Source organism: Oculina patagonica, chromosome 1 (assembly GCF_052425735.1).
Source record: "Oculina patagonica isolate OP01 chromosome 1, crgOcupat, whole genome shotgun sequence".
In the NCBI taxonomy this organism is placed as follows: domain Eukaryota; kingdom Metazoa; phylum Cnidaria; class Anthozoa; order Scleractinia; family Oculinidae; genus Oculina; species Oculina patagonica.
This window is the reverse complement of record NC_135758.1, coordinates 32,027,471-32,041,993: the sequence shown is the minus strand read 5'-3', so window position 1 is coordinate 32,041,993 and position 14,523 is coordinate 32,027,471. Positions and strand designations below refer to the sequence as shown.

The window sequence follows — 14,523 nt, the reverse complement described above, 5'->3', positions numbered from 1 at the left end:
ACAAATTTCTTGCTTTTATTATTTATAGCGAAGAATTACAACAAACATACCAGGTTGCGTGGGACTGTCTCGGCACGTGGATGCACTGGATTCCTTTGATATTGTTAAATCTTCCACTTGTTCTGTGAGAACGATCAGAAAGAAAGGATTTTAAAATTATTATTGCAAAAATTTCAGGAAAGTAGATTTAAGTCAAGTCATCATTATCAAAACTGAATAAATTACAAAAAGTGCGTACAGATGTCTGCAACTAAAAGAAAGCAGCTAACAATCTACTCAAAGTAGCTAAAATACAATGCCTGTGTGATGAGGTCTCGGATGAGTCCTGCAAACAGTGAAGACTTGATACTACATGTATTATAAAAGAAAATAACACACCAAAGTGAAGAGAACCCGACAAATCTCATTATTATTCATGCAAGTAAACAATTTTTATTAAGTTCTATAATCACCTTGAAGATGATGCACTTTGTGTTCAACAAGCATGGTTCGACTCTCTGTACTCTGTTGACTGCTCTCAAGTCTTTTCATCCTCTGCTGTACATCCCCTGCAATACACATACTACGTAAACTCAGAGAAAAACAAACTGAGCTGTGCATTTCGATACGCAGCTGCAAAGCCAGTATTGCCACAGCCTCTTTTGAAAGCTCAAACAATAAACCACGCATAAGACATCTTAGTTTACATCAAAGGATAACATTTAAATCCCATTAATTATCACCTTGAAGATGATGTACGCTGTCTTCAACAAGCATGGTTCGACTCTCTGTACTCTGTTGGCTGCCCTCAAGTCTTTCGATCCTCTGGCTTACATCCCCTAAGATGCACAAATAAGTTACAATGTAAGACCTGAAATGTAGGAGAACACTGGATTTCCAAATGTGAACTCTGAGAAAAACCCACTTAGCTGGGCTGAGTGAGTATTGAAACTGCATTTAAATACTAAGCCACAAAGGATTGGCACAGCCTCCCTACGTCTGTGGGGGTATTTAAGTCATCATAGTTTATATAAAAGGAAAAACTAAATTCCTTGCTATAATCACCTTGAAGATGACGCACTCTGTCTTCAACAAGAATAGTGCGACTCCCTGTGCTCTGCTGGTTGCTTTCAAGCCTCTCCATTTTCTGGTTTACATCTCCTACAATACACATACAGCTTACAGTGTAAACCCAATATACAAGAGCTCACTCACATGTAACAAAGTGTGACAAACGGGGAACGCCCTCAAACAACACTGCTCTATTTACTTCAAATACAACTGTTGGTGACATCAGGTACCAATTAACACACACTTTTTAAGAAGGTTACATTGGCATATCATTCCATTATTAATATTTTCTGAGTGTGAGTTATAGGACTTTTATAAATAGATATATTATAAGCGTTCATTGCTACAAGCAGTCTTTTTCATCAGTTTCCGTCGAATTATTGTTACTTAACTTATATACCTTCAAAATCATCTATTCTCCCTTCAAGTATTTCAGTACGATGTTCTAAGCTCTGCTGACCATCTTCCACTCGTTGCATTCTGCGTTCCATCTCTTCCAAAGTTGTTGCAACATTTTGCAGCTCATGTTGTACTTTTCTCTTTTCTTCTCCACCTTCTACAGACATGTTGTTTACAGAATCTTGTAGTGACTTAAGTTCTTGTTGAACCAGTTGTAACAGTGCTGGTTCTACAGGGGAATTCATGCACAGATGTGTTCCTGCAAACAAAACATATCAAAAACTTATCAGTGCATGCATCAGTACCAGTTATCAATGTAGCAATTTAGTGAGACAATTTTCTACAGAAGTTCTAAGACAAGGTCATACAAAACCAAAGGTGATTATTTTCTTCCCTGGGGGTACCAGTATACCAGTATATGGGGCTGCCATTTTCGAAGGGGTATTTGGGATGTTGGCACTAGTATGCCTGTAACCACCTGTGTTGAGTGTTGGCCCTTTGTTCCACTTCTAACATAATCACCTTTGACCAAAAAAGGCAACACTCAAGTTCTGCATGAGGAAAAAATCTTTCTGATAATACCCAGGTCAGAGCAAGCGGGGTAATTGAGCTAAGAATAAGCACAAAAATGTTTAGACATTTGAGGGGAAAACTCAGAAAAATTCTCACAACTACCTTATTGTTACTAATTTTCGTGGGACTTACTTTTCGCGATTTTCAAAAAATCGCGAAATTAAAGACTCGCAAAAATTTATTTCAAACGTTTTCTATATTTGTATTTTTTATGTTAATTGCGTATTTTTGGCCAAATCGCGAAAATTAAGGCCCTTTCTTTGTTCTGGTGTATGGTAACATTTCAGTCAGGATATTGAATTGGAACCTTTCTTTGGCTTGTACAAATAGGCGGTGTGTACATACAGTGTACAATTTACATGTAGTTCTAACAGCAGGGGTTTCATTAATATTTTAAATAGCAGGAGAATAGTGTAAAGTAGCCGGAGAATTTTTTTTTAAAGAGCGAAGCTCTTTCACGGAACGAGCGTAGCTCGTTCCATACTAGGGGGGTCTGGGGGCATGCCCCCCCCAGGAAATTTTGGATTGTTGAATCCTCTGAGATGCCATTTCCTGTTATCTGACAGCAAATTTTAATTCTCTCTAGCTAGCGACTAAACAAACAATGCACACCTGAAAATGGTTCTAAAGTGTTGAGTTCTTCTTTGCATTAACAAGCAAGTACTGTTCCACAAGAGCTCTAGCTCTTCTTCTCCAAGAGTAATGTCGTATACCAAGTAAAATCTGAACATTCGAATAAAAGCTATTTCTCAAAATGCTGCAAACTGATCAAGGAAATTCAACATTTTTCCTCATTAATGATTGGGTTAATATTCATGGCGATTCCAGCGATTCGTCTTCTTCGTCTTTGTTGTTGTTGTTGTTGCCGCTGGTTGAAGTTGCATTTGAGCGCTTTCCACTACCACTGCTCGTAGGAGCAAAAAAATGTGTTATTTTTGACATGGTCGGTGAGAAATCCTCTCTCTTTCTCTCTGAGACAAGTATACACATTGTAATAATAAAACCTATAAAATAGCACCGCACGAGACGTGAGAACATATTCCCGCTTTTGATCTGTCGGCGACAACCGGGCGACAACAGGCCAGACGGAAAATAATTGAATGCATTCGCTCTCACCACAAAAGTCACAAAACTTTGCGTGTTTAGTTTAAAAAGCAATTTCTTGAATGAAATGAATTACAAAGTATTATCAATAAATATTTCATCTTTGTTCCCTGTACAGTAATAAATAAAAGTTAACTTTTCTCAAATCATAATTAAAACAGAAATTACCGAAATTTGCATTTGCCTTAGCGGTAATTTGACACTCATATAAGATATCGTAAACATCTCCAATTTGCATACTAGCGCACATCACAAAAATAGTTTTTTCCGAATTGAAGTTCATTGCTTTTGGCTTTTATTTGGTCCAGTTATCTTTCGTGACTTTGTCGATTTCAGTTGTTCTATTTTAAGCATTAACTTCTATTTTAAGTTCACTCTATATTAAAAACAAGACTTTCGCGCGTAAAATAACCCGCTAACCAAATTATCCACACAAACCGTCGATAAGTTTTTCTTTTATTAGTGTACCAAATTTAATGATTATTATTTTAGTATAAAGCCAGAGCTTAATCAAAGTCGGAAGACGTTTAAATTACTCATTACTGACAAAGAGGTTTTAATGTCCGTGACATGTCTATTTCAGCAAGATGTATATAAACAATTTTCAACGCCGTACATTATTTACATGAACGAAAAATAATTTTTTTGAAAGGCTCCACATCTGAATTAAAAAAATGGCTAAAGGCATTGAAATTTAGCCGGAGAATTCTACATAGTAGCCGGAGAATTCTCCGATCCCCGATGCCTAATGAACACCCTGATTAACAGGATAAATCAAAACCTTGGTCAAATCACATATTCCTGTTATATAATCCTGAGGTTTATATAAGTGCTCATTCAAAAATAGTTTGTCCAAAATTTTCAAATTTATTTGCCATGTAGTTGATGAAAATTAGGATTTTTTTTTAAAAAAGTTACCTTTGTTTTCCCAGTCTTTAAGTTCTCCAAGCAGTTTTCCTTCATCTGCACTAGGGAGAGCCATCACACTCACTAAGTGTTGCATCTCACAAAAGGTTTGTTGAAACTTGGCTTGATCCCAGTTACTAAAGTTACAGTGCGCCCAGTCATTCCTCCCCATTCTGACATTACCTGCAGCAGTTTGTACAGCAGCAGAGAACACAGGCACCCCACCAAGCAACGTCAACACAGCTGATGCATCACAGTGGTCATCAAAGACAGTGAAGTGTGCCATGAAGTTCTGGACGTACAGCCTGGCAAAGTCAGCATGGGACGTCACTTGACAGTCAAACAGAGAATAATTGAACTTTCCATCAGGAAGCTTGGGATGAACATCATTTCCATTGATGTTCTCATACTTCAACACTTTTCTAGCTGGCCACCGTTGAAGACGCCCAGATGTGCTCTGTATATGAATATTGTGGCTTGTCTTAAGGCGGCTGTATTCAGTATTGATGCCTTGTTCAACAAATGGACGTATCTGAGGGATAAGGATCTTGTTGAGAGCTATTCCAGCTACAAGCCATCTTTTTTGATTTTCTGTCACACCAAGATGGCTTGACCTAAAGGTATAAATATATATTATGTAAGCAAAGAAGAATTTTTTTATTGAGAACAACAAATTTCTTACAATACTAACATTACTTACAATATATATACCACAAATTACTTAAAAAACTAACATTACTTACAATACTAACATTAACTACATTACTAACAGTACAAGAAAACATTGTTAACAATACTGACAATACGTTATACAATTATACTGGTATTACCTACCAACTGTATTAACATTACATAACTTACAATACTAGTTAACTCAGGAATTACAATATACCATTGCTAGTTTAAAATAATATGGATTATTAAAAACTAGCAATGGTATATATTGCTATTCCTAAAATTTGATTGGTTAACAGGCAATGGTATATGAGCTCATATACCATTGACCACAAATATGATAGCCGATACGCGTCAACCAAAACAGCTGGGAAGCTCAAATATTGCAATTTCTTGGGCGTTTTTAATAAAACAATAATTATTATTCCACTCGCCCTTGTTGGATAAGAGATCGTTATAGCCAACTTGGCACTACGGGCCTCGTTGGCTATCTACCATCTCATACCCAATGCATGCTCGTGGAATAATTATTGTTAAATGTCACTTGCATCTTCTTGGTGTACAAACTCGTCTTAAGGTTCGAGTGACTCATGGGATATTCCATATTATAATAATTATTATTACTATTATTACACAGTTATTGTTAAATAGTTCATGCACAAAATTACAATGTTTTCTATTTGTGTCATACCTCTATACATGTAAAATTATTCCATTAAATGTCCATTATACCCCTCACACCGAAGGATTTTTGCTTTGAAATCCCCCCTTCCTCTGGAAATCCCAGGTCAGCTTCACAGTTTCCTTTAAAAGTTTTGGATTTTGAAATCCCCCTCCCCTTCATAATTTTCAGAGACTCTCCATGGAGGGGGTATGTGGATATTTCCTGGAACAGCGTATTCGAGAGGACACTTCTGGATGTTGTGCGTGCTACTCTTTTTGTCAACTAGTTACTCACCCAGAGGCAGCTGTTGCCATCCCATGAATTTTACAATAATATAATCATGTCTCTAAGCAACACCTGAAAAAAGAAATAAGCAAATAATGAAATGTTCAAAAGTAACCCTCATTCTCTATTTTCCAATTGCCCATAATGCACTTTGTTTGCCCCCCAAATTTTGCATAAACTATTGTTTTGAAAATATGCAGTCCTCCCAAGAGAATTTGAAAACAATAGTTTATGCAAAATTTGGGGGGCAAACAAAGTGTATTATGGGCAATTGGAAAATAGAGAATTACATTCGTATTTAGTGCCATTGATTATTTGTGTTTTCTGAAAGCAGCCACTTTAAGCCTGCTTACTGCACCCGACTGCCGAAAATAATCTAGTAAATGCCCGGGGCATTTATTAAATTTTTGAGGTCCTAGGGGAGGCGTTAAATAGATATGAGGCGTTTATTTATACACTTTAACTGTAACAACATCAACAAAGCAAATAGGATGTGTGGTTTACTAGCAGATCAGAGTATGATACAAAACAAAGTTGGCGAGTAGGAGACTAATCTAATCTGCACTAATGCCAAGCCTAGAGATGTTTTTCATAGTTGGATATCGACGTTTTCATTGTCATCTGGGTCAACCATGTTGGTGTTGTTACTGTTTTTGGCCTCTTCGATGTTCGCATCAAGCAAGAAACTAAATAAATTGCACGATTTTACTCCATATGGAGCATTTACTTGTTTTTTTTAGGTGATTCTTGGAGGGGGGCGTCTATTAGACACGCCCCGGCATTTAGAGGGGAGTGTCTAATACAAACTTAATACACTTCAGTGGAGGCGTTTATTAGATACAAGGTGTTTATTTAAGAGTGGGGGTTTATTAGATCATTTACGGTACAGTGATATTTACAAAGACAATCAATGAAAAGTGAAAGCGAAAAAGAACCAAACAAATGTTTACAAGTGTAAAGACAGCCTAAGCAAAGAAATTGTCATCCCAGTAACCATGATAAAGAGTTAATATGGAAACATTTCCGACCCAGTTACCAGGATCTAGGCCGTAAAAACTGAGATCTAGCCAGCTAGCCCACTCATGAGCACACAAAAATTTTTGAAAAGAAAATAGTGGTAAGTTATGTTGAAGGAGGAGGAGATATTATGTTTTAAGGACATCCTGTCGGCGGTGATGAAGGTTCCAGAACCAGAGAAGATTCTTGTTTAGGAAAGCCAAACTATCTGAAAGCTGCTTGCTGTAAATCCTGCTAGCAGCACTACTTGCGAGCATTTATTCTAATTTGCCTGGTGTATGAAGACGTCACTTAGACCAAGGATGGGTGGCAAAAGGCTTAGCAACCTAGCAATGTTAAATGGCCACAAGCAGAGAACAGACAGTGTCTGTATAGCTGACCTCTCATCTTTTACTGTATTGGATGGTATACCAAGTGAGGACAGCTACGTTATACCCCGTAATTATTTACTGGTGTTGTAAACTGGTTTGAGGCCTTATGCGTCCAATGGCGCGAAAAGGATCGATGATGATGATGATGTTGTAAATAGCATGATAAATGGTGGAACTCCTGATGCTTGTTTGTCTTGGCCGGATTTTAAGCCCGACCACTTTAACATGGTCTGTCCCTGATCTCACTGCCTTATCTGCCATACATGACAGAAGGAAACATGCATGCTGGTGAATACTGGAGTAGGCACAGGTATCCCAAGCTCATTATGTGAGCGCTGTTATCTCAATATGAAATAGCAAGGAAAGTCACTTGTTACAACTTTGTTGCTCGTTTTTATGTGGCCTCGTCGCTTGTTATCGATCGCGACTATGTAACTCATTTATTGCGACTTCGTTGCTTGTTATCAATTGCGACTACCTCGCTCCTAAGAGTTGACTTGTAGTCATGATCGATAACTAGCGACGAAGTTGCAATAAACGAGCGGTGTAGTTGCGACTAATAACAAGCGACAAAGTCGCATAAAAACAAGTAATGAAGTCGTGACAAACAAGTGACTTTCCTCGCTATTTCAAAATGTGATAACAACTCGCCCACAATGAGCTTGGGATACCTGTGGGCTAGGAGGATATTTAATAGTCAAAACTGTTTTAAGTTCTAAGAATTGATGATAGGAGATCGAAGCTGCTTAATTAAACTGAATATAGTCACTCAGGATTTTGTATTGAAGCTTGTACGGCTAAAGAAAATTGTTGGTAAATTTGCCCAGACCTATGTAAAAGTGGTCATCTATAAAGTCGAAGCGCACAATTGCTTGCAATATATTGGTATTCAAGGCATATAAAATAGACGTTAAACTTTTAATATTCCGAACGTTCATGAGATGCACTGAAATTAGCAACTTCCGGGATAAATATATTTGCAGAAATTATTCGAACGATATTTTGACTTTTTGGAACATACAAACACACATGCAACACACTAAACTCAGTAACAGGGATTTTTTATTGTATTTTATTTAGACAGTCTCGGTACACAGAACATTATTTTGTAGCAGAGACACGAGTCGAGTAGAGTAAATAACCAACAATTTAACATCGTAGAGAGCCTTGAAAATAGACGACCGACAATAAGAATCAACAACGCACCCTAAGATAACACTTACCGTTAAAATTCAGGATCAAAACTGTACCAAATGCCATCAACTAAAATGTAAGTGCCATTACTTGCAACCTCAATGTTTCTCAACTCGCGCATTTCCCCAGCAAAAAACATGTGACCTTGAAAGAATCAGAGCTACGAAGTGGGGTAGGGGGCGGCAGGAATGAACGGGTACCAGGAGCTCCTGACAGGTACCCAGATCCCAGCAGAATAAGGCGCTCTTTCCAATTCCAAGTTTGGGAAAATAAAAGAAAACGATTTGAAGGTGATCAAGGTTTTAATCTCTGGTTGTATAAAAGGGTTTTTCTTTGCTAGTATTTTGTAGAGTTTGAAATTCGACGTCAAAACTGGAGGACAGAAAATATAAACAGAAAATCTTACTGAAAAATTGATTCAAACTGAATTCCAAATTCACGCCTATCTCAGCCTGGATTAAATCGTCCTTTTAACAACCACGCCCTGATAGAGTGTACGTTTTATGATGGCGGTATTAAAAAAACAAATTTGTAGAATCAGAAGTAAAACCAAAATCAATCGTGACTCGCTCACACACATTTTCCCGCACTTTCCGCCGGCTACGTGTACTTGCTTCGAGTTTTGATTGATTCACTGGACGGTCGGCGTCGCGTCCTTTTTGATTGGCCAGAGTAATTTAGTTTTGGTTTTAGCTTACCGTATTTACTCGAATAAGCGCCGCGGCGCTTATTAAATTTTTGGCGCCTCAAGTGCGGCGCTTATTCGAGGGCGGCGCTTAATAAAAATTTCGACGCCACAAAGAATCTAATCCTTTACATTAACTGAAATAGCGTCTTTTGATTGTCAGTATTCGTCTCTTACTGAAGAGAGAAGTAGCGTTAGCTGTCCTGGCAAAGTTCACGGCCTTTACAGAACTACGTATTGTAAGAATGTTGGATAGTAAAAACTAATGGGCAAGCGGTAAAATGATAATGATAATGATAATGAATTTATAAAGCGCATAAAACAATCACTTTGAACTGCAAAACATCACTTTTGATGGAAAGAAATATCCAAGTTTTGTTTTAGAGTTGCTTTGTAGTGCTGTTTTTAGTTAAAACGGATTTCCTTGAATAAGCGTCGCATCGGGACTGCGGCGCTTATTAACTTTTTTGTCCCAAATGCGGCGCTTATTCGAGGGTATTATAGTGATTGGCTTAAAAATCTCGCACCACTTTCTCAGCCAATCAGAAGTAAAACCAAAACCTATCGTGACTCACTCGCGCACGTTTTCCCGCTCTTCGTGCCAGCTACATGTGTTTGCTTCGAGTTTTGTTTGGTTCACTGGATTGTGTGTGTCCTTTGTGATTGGCTGGAGTAATTACTTTGGTTTTGGCTTTACGACACTCAATTGAAAACTGCTCTATTATAGGAAATTGATGATGCATGTCATGATTTAACGCGAATTTCAAATATTCGCGTTAATTTAATGCACCTTCCGATCCCGAGCAAACACAAACGTAAACAAGCAGCTATTTCAAATTGAAATAGTAGAGAGATTAAGCATGACGTTTATTTTTCCCGCGAACGGCAAAAATTCAACTTCTGCTGTCTTCCGTTTGGTGTTAGTACGCGGAAATGAGAAGTTTTGTGTTTGTCGTGAATGTGCGATTTTTTCACTAATTTTATGAGGGATTGATTTAAGAATTCGATAAAAAGGTAAAGACAAGCTCGCGTTTGCCGTTTGCCGCATAACGTCATGCTTAATGTCTCTAGTATTTCGTTTCCGGATAGCGAAATGATAAGCATAATAAAAATATAAGTGATAAGTATGGCAGGAAAGGTTCTTCTTCTTCTTGTTTGCTCTTGTAAGCGATCTTATTGGTGGAAAATTTACAAAGTCAACAATAAAATAGAAATATAGGAGTGTAGCTAACTGTCATGGGTCGTGGGTCTGCTGACAAATAATTTACCCGAGATCTTCACGCCTTTGAAAACACAAAACAACAACTTGAAACAGAAAAAAGTGAAGGTTTTTTGGGGAACAATAATTTTTCATGATTCTTTCACTACTTTAAGGTTGTTTTTCCAGATATTCAGTTGAAAGCAACAAACAATCTTTCTGATCACTGAGAGAGTATCCCGGATAGGAAAGTACAACACTTGGATGCAGCCATCCTCGGAGACCCAGGAGCTATTAGTCGGGGCGACACGAATTAAACCGAGCAGGAAGGGAAGTTTTGTAAACTACCGTTCGCACTGAATTTACTGTTCAATTTAGTTCGTGTCACCCCGACTAATCGCCCCTGGGTCTGCGTTGATGTGATGCAGCAGGAAGCCACTCTGCGCCTCAAAAATGCGCAAGAATCGGATTATTCCACAAATGCGATATGATATATGGAATATGATATGACGTGTAAGGATTTACTTGAAAATGTGAACGAGTTTTGAATACTGGAAAATTGGCTTGCCACGCTTTTTATTTTATTTTATTTTTTGTTTTTGTTTTTTTGGCTTCTCGTATAGAAAGAGTAAAGACGAGTATCAAGAAGCGTTATCGCGAGTCGCCGTGGCCGTGATGAATATCCGCTCTCCAAACGCGGATAACGACACTAGTCACTCTCGATCTCGTTGTAAACTTGTTTAAAATGTCTCGAAAACGTCTTGTCAACTGTTTGCAAAAGCTAAGAAATCTCCTATAAGTACACCATTGATAAGGTTGCTACGGTAATACGATTGACGTCATTGACAAGATCATCTTGAATGTCAAGTGTAACGCTCACTGATTGTCTCGCACTAAAATAATTGTCACGCTCTTAATATTTCCGACACACCCCCACACGATCATTTCCACACTTTCATTCTTCTAGTATGTTTAGAACGACGCAAAGACGAAGTGACATCGTTATTCCGAAATGGCGATCAATCGAACATATCTCAGTTTATTCTTTTTATTCTTATTCCGGTACATTATGGTCAATTGAACACAACCTAAATCTCTACTACTCTAATAAAATTTGCATCACAAATGGCTGTGGTAAGCTAAAGTGTAGTATCACTACTAAATATAAACAAACCTTGTGTATGTCGTGGGAAACCACAACACATAAAACTGTTCAGTTTACTGGAATTTATAGGAGTAAAACAATTTGACAGAAAGCCCACTGCTTTGTCTACGAATATGTACAAGTAAAGCTTAAATTTATCCGGGCGGCCGGATAAAGCGAATGGCCTCCATGATCGTGAATCCATGACTAACATGGAAATTCGGATTCACAAGTCAAAAAACTCAATGTAAAGTGTCCAATTGGGTTGCCCAGCGCCTCTCGGACGAGGCACGCCACAAAAAAGACCTGCAGCCCTAACAATGGAAGTAGGCCACAGAGGTTTTAGTGACGTAGTCGTTCCAGAAAGATCCTGCAACTCATCCGCGGAATAACCTGTTTCAGGTTTTCTACTCCTAATTTACCAATTCCATTACAGTGCAAGTCTAAAAAGGTCAAAGTATCATTATAAGGAAGAGCCTTGGCAAATTCTGTTGCTCCTAAATCGCCGATATTGTTCTCTCGCAGCTGCAAATGCGTCAAAGCACGATTTGATTGTAATGCCTTTGCAAGTTTTGCAGCGCCTGAATACTCAATCTGGTTACAACTCAAATCTAAACGCTCAAGATTACGATTAGAGTGAAGAGCCTCGGCGAGGACTATTGCACTTGAAGAGTTGATCGAGGTATTACTTAGAAATAAACGGGTCAGCTGAGTACCACTTGATTGAAGAGCCTTTGCAAGGGCTGCTGCTCCTGGAATACCAATCTGAATTTCGTTTGGTCTAAACATACTCCTGAGAAAAAAATGAGTCAGAGTGCAGTTTGACTGGAGAGCCTGTCCAAGCGCTACAACTGCTGAGTCACTGATGTGATTGCCCCGAAGATCTAAATAAGTCAGTGAACAATTAGATCGGAGAGCGTATGCTACTGCCAATGCCCCTGATTCACCAATAAATTCAGAACGAACATCATCAAAATCAGAGGAAGGCCGGAAAAAATCTGGTACTCCTTCCATATTCTCTGCAAAAAAACCCACATCTAAATAAGTTAGGGTACGGTTAGACTCCAAAACGTGCGCAAGCGCTACGGCTCCTTGGTCGCCAATGCTGTTGCAGCTTATATCCAAATACTTCAGTACATTGTTAGACTGCAGACCTTTCGCTAAAGCTTCTGCCCCAATATAACCTATCATATTTGCATGAAGATTCAAATGGGTCAAAGTGCAGTTGGACTGAAGAACCTCTCCTAGTGCTGTGGCACCAGCAATACGAATCCTGGCAAATCGTAGATTTAGATGAGTTAACGTGCGATTCGATTGAAGGGCTGGTGTAAGTGATGCGATGCGTAAGTCTGTCCGCAGATGTAAGTGCACTAGCTTGTGCCTTGACTGAAGAACATGCTTAATTGTTGATAATGCTAACTCGTCAAGGCTATCGTACCAAAATAAATCAGTCAGTTCGCAATTGGCTTTCAAATATTCAGAGAAAACGAGGGTACAGCTACTAGTAAAACCAACTTTTAATTTGTACATTGGAAAGCAGCGTGCCAGAGTACTTGCCATTTTCTTCTGATAATCTTTTAGTCTAGTTTTATCTTGTTCACACTGACCAATTAGATACAGAGTCCCAAACAAGAATTTTTCCTGCGTCCAATATTCCTTGCCAAGCAACCTATTTTCTTCATCTCTATCCCAAGAAGTATCTTTACAAAAGTCAACAGCAAAACCGTCATCATCACTGCTGTCGTCATCACCATCGTCCTCGTCATCATCATCATCGGTCTCGTCCAGGTAGCTGGTGTCGTCATAAAACATATAATCGTCATCGCCATCGCCATCGCTTTCTTCTTCTTTGCCTTCATCGTCTTCTTCTTCTTCTTCTTCTTCCTGTAAAGGATAATACCGGGAAAGGTTTTCTGGTATTTCGTGGTGAAAGGAAGCACAGAGACTCGACACCAGCAAAACCGCCATATCATTACTCTTAGTTGCTACCATTGTGAAGAGAAATTCCCACACCTGCCAATATTTGTCCACAGGACTAAGCTGAGCAAGCAGGGTATCTTTTCCAGCTTTGTCGCCAGTTAACAGCTCATGGGCCAAGTGGAATGCCGCAAAATATTCCTGAAAGGTCTTGTGTGTGAATGCATAGCTTGACATTGGTTTGATTTTACTTACACTAGCTTCTCGAGAAAGAAAGCCAAATTCAACTAATGTAGTTGATTTGCCTTTTAGCTCCCCTTCACTGAAAGCCAATTGACTTTTTAGCAGAGCTTCAAGTGCCAACTTTCCTAGCTGATTTAGCTGGTCTGCACATGCCTCGATCGGATCATTGTCATCCAGAGGGATTTCCATCTTTGCATGGTATCTCCTCAAAACACACGAAACAAGATCATCATACAATTTGGTTCTGTTTGAAGGGAACATTCCTCGTGCATCTTCACAAACAAGACACAACAGAGCTGTGTTAAGTGGATTAGCAGTCAATTCCCTGAGATGTGGGCTCTGGCTCAATTTCTTGATCATTTTCTTTGCTAGGCTCGGGTTCTCGTGGTTGCTGAAATACTTTGTGATGTAACTGTCAGCATCTTCGCTGGTGTAGCCAACAATCTCAAGAAGCGTGTCACAGTAGCGCCGCACTTTTATTCCTGCTTCATGCCGAGCCGTCAACAAGAGATAAACATTAGAGAAGACTCTGCCTTGAATCAGAGGAAGGAAACTCTCGAAAAGATCGGGAGGGAATTCATCTAATCCATCAAGAACAAATAAGATTTTGGATTGACTACAGCGAATGAATTGGAAGAAGTTTTCCTTTTCCTTCTTGTCTGCATCTTGTGGCAGTAGTTGATCATCAATAGCTTCCTCGATATTAGAGGTCTTCATGTGACGGCACTTTAGCAGAAGCAGCATCTTCACTTCAGGAAACGAAGCCTCAGGTGCAATGTCCTCCACAGACCAGTCATATGCAAGCTTCTGACAGTACGTGGTTTTACCCATTCCAGGCTGCCCCTCAATCAGCACCACTCTTGGTTTGTCACATTCTTTACGTGGTTTGAAGACATCTGTCATATTGACGATGTCATCTGTAAGCTTTGCTCGTTCTTTTTTCCTGCTGACTATCTTCAATCTTGTAAAGATGTTGGACAGTTCCAGTTGTAGATCATCCTCACACCATGGAAATGGACACAGAACAGCACCTTTGTAGTCTCGTCTGATGAGCTCTACAAGGTTCTCTGGATAGACTGGGAAAGAAATGACTGTGTC

At 39.0% G+C, this 14,523-nt stretch overlaps 1 protein-coding gene across 3 annotated transcripts in view; it reads right to left on the bottom strand.

Moving 5' to 3' along the window:
* Positions 1 to 14,523, bottom strand: part of LOC144664463 (uncharacterized) — a 135,082-nt gene that overhangs the window by 45,245 nt on the left and 75,314 nt on the right. The window contains exons 1-7 of one of the 3 annotated variants that reach the window (XM_078525657.1): positions 8,268 to 8,364; positions 5,666 to 5,728; positions 4,045 to 4,646; positions 1,451 to 1,708; positions 1,045 to 1,140; positions 453 to 548; positions 51 to 122 (exon numbers count right to left, since the gene is read on the bottom strand). In XM_078525657.1, the coding sequence (XP_078381783.1) occupies positions 51 to 122; positions 453 to 548; positions 1,045 to 1,140; positions 1,451 to 1,708; positions 4,045 to 4,646; positions 5,666 to 5,685 (1,144 nt within the window). In that variant the 5' untranslated portion in view covers positions 5,686 to 5,728; positions 8,268 to 8,364. Of the gene's footprint in view, positions 1 to 50; positions 123 to 452; positions 549 to 1,044; positions 1,141 to 1,450; positions 1,709 to 4,044; positions 4,647 to 5,665; positions 5,729 to 8,267; positions 8,365 to 11,106; positions 14,502 to 14,523 lie in introns of those variants that run through there. The other 2 variants (XM_078525610.1, XM_078525687.1) reach the window with 2 other exon arrangements.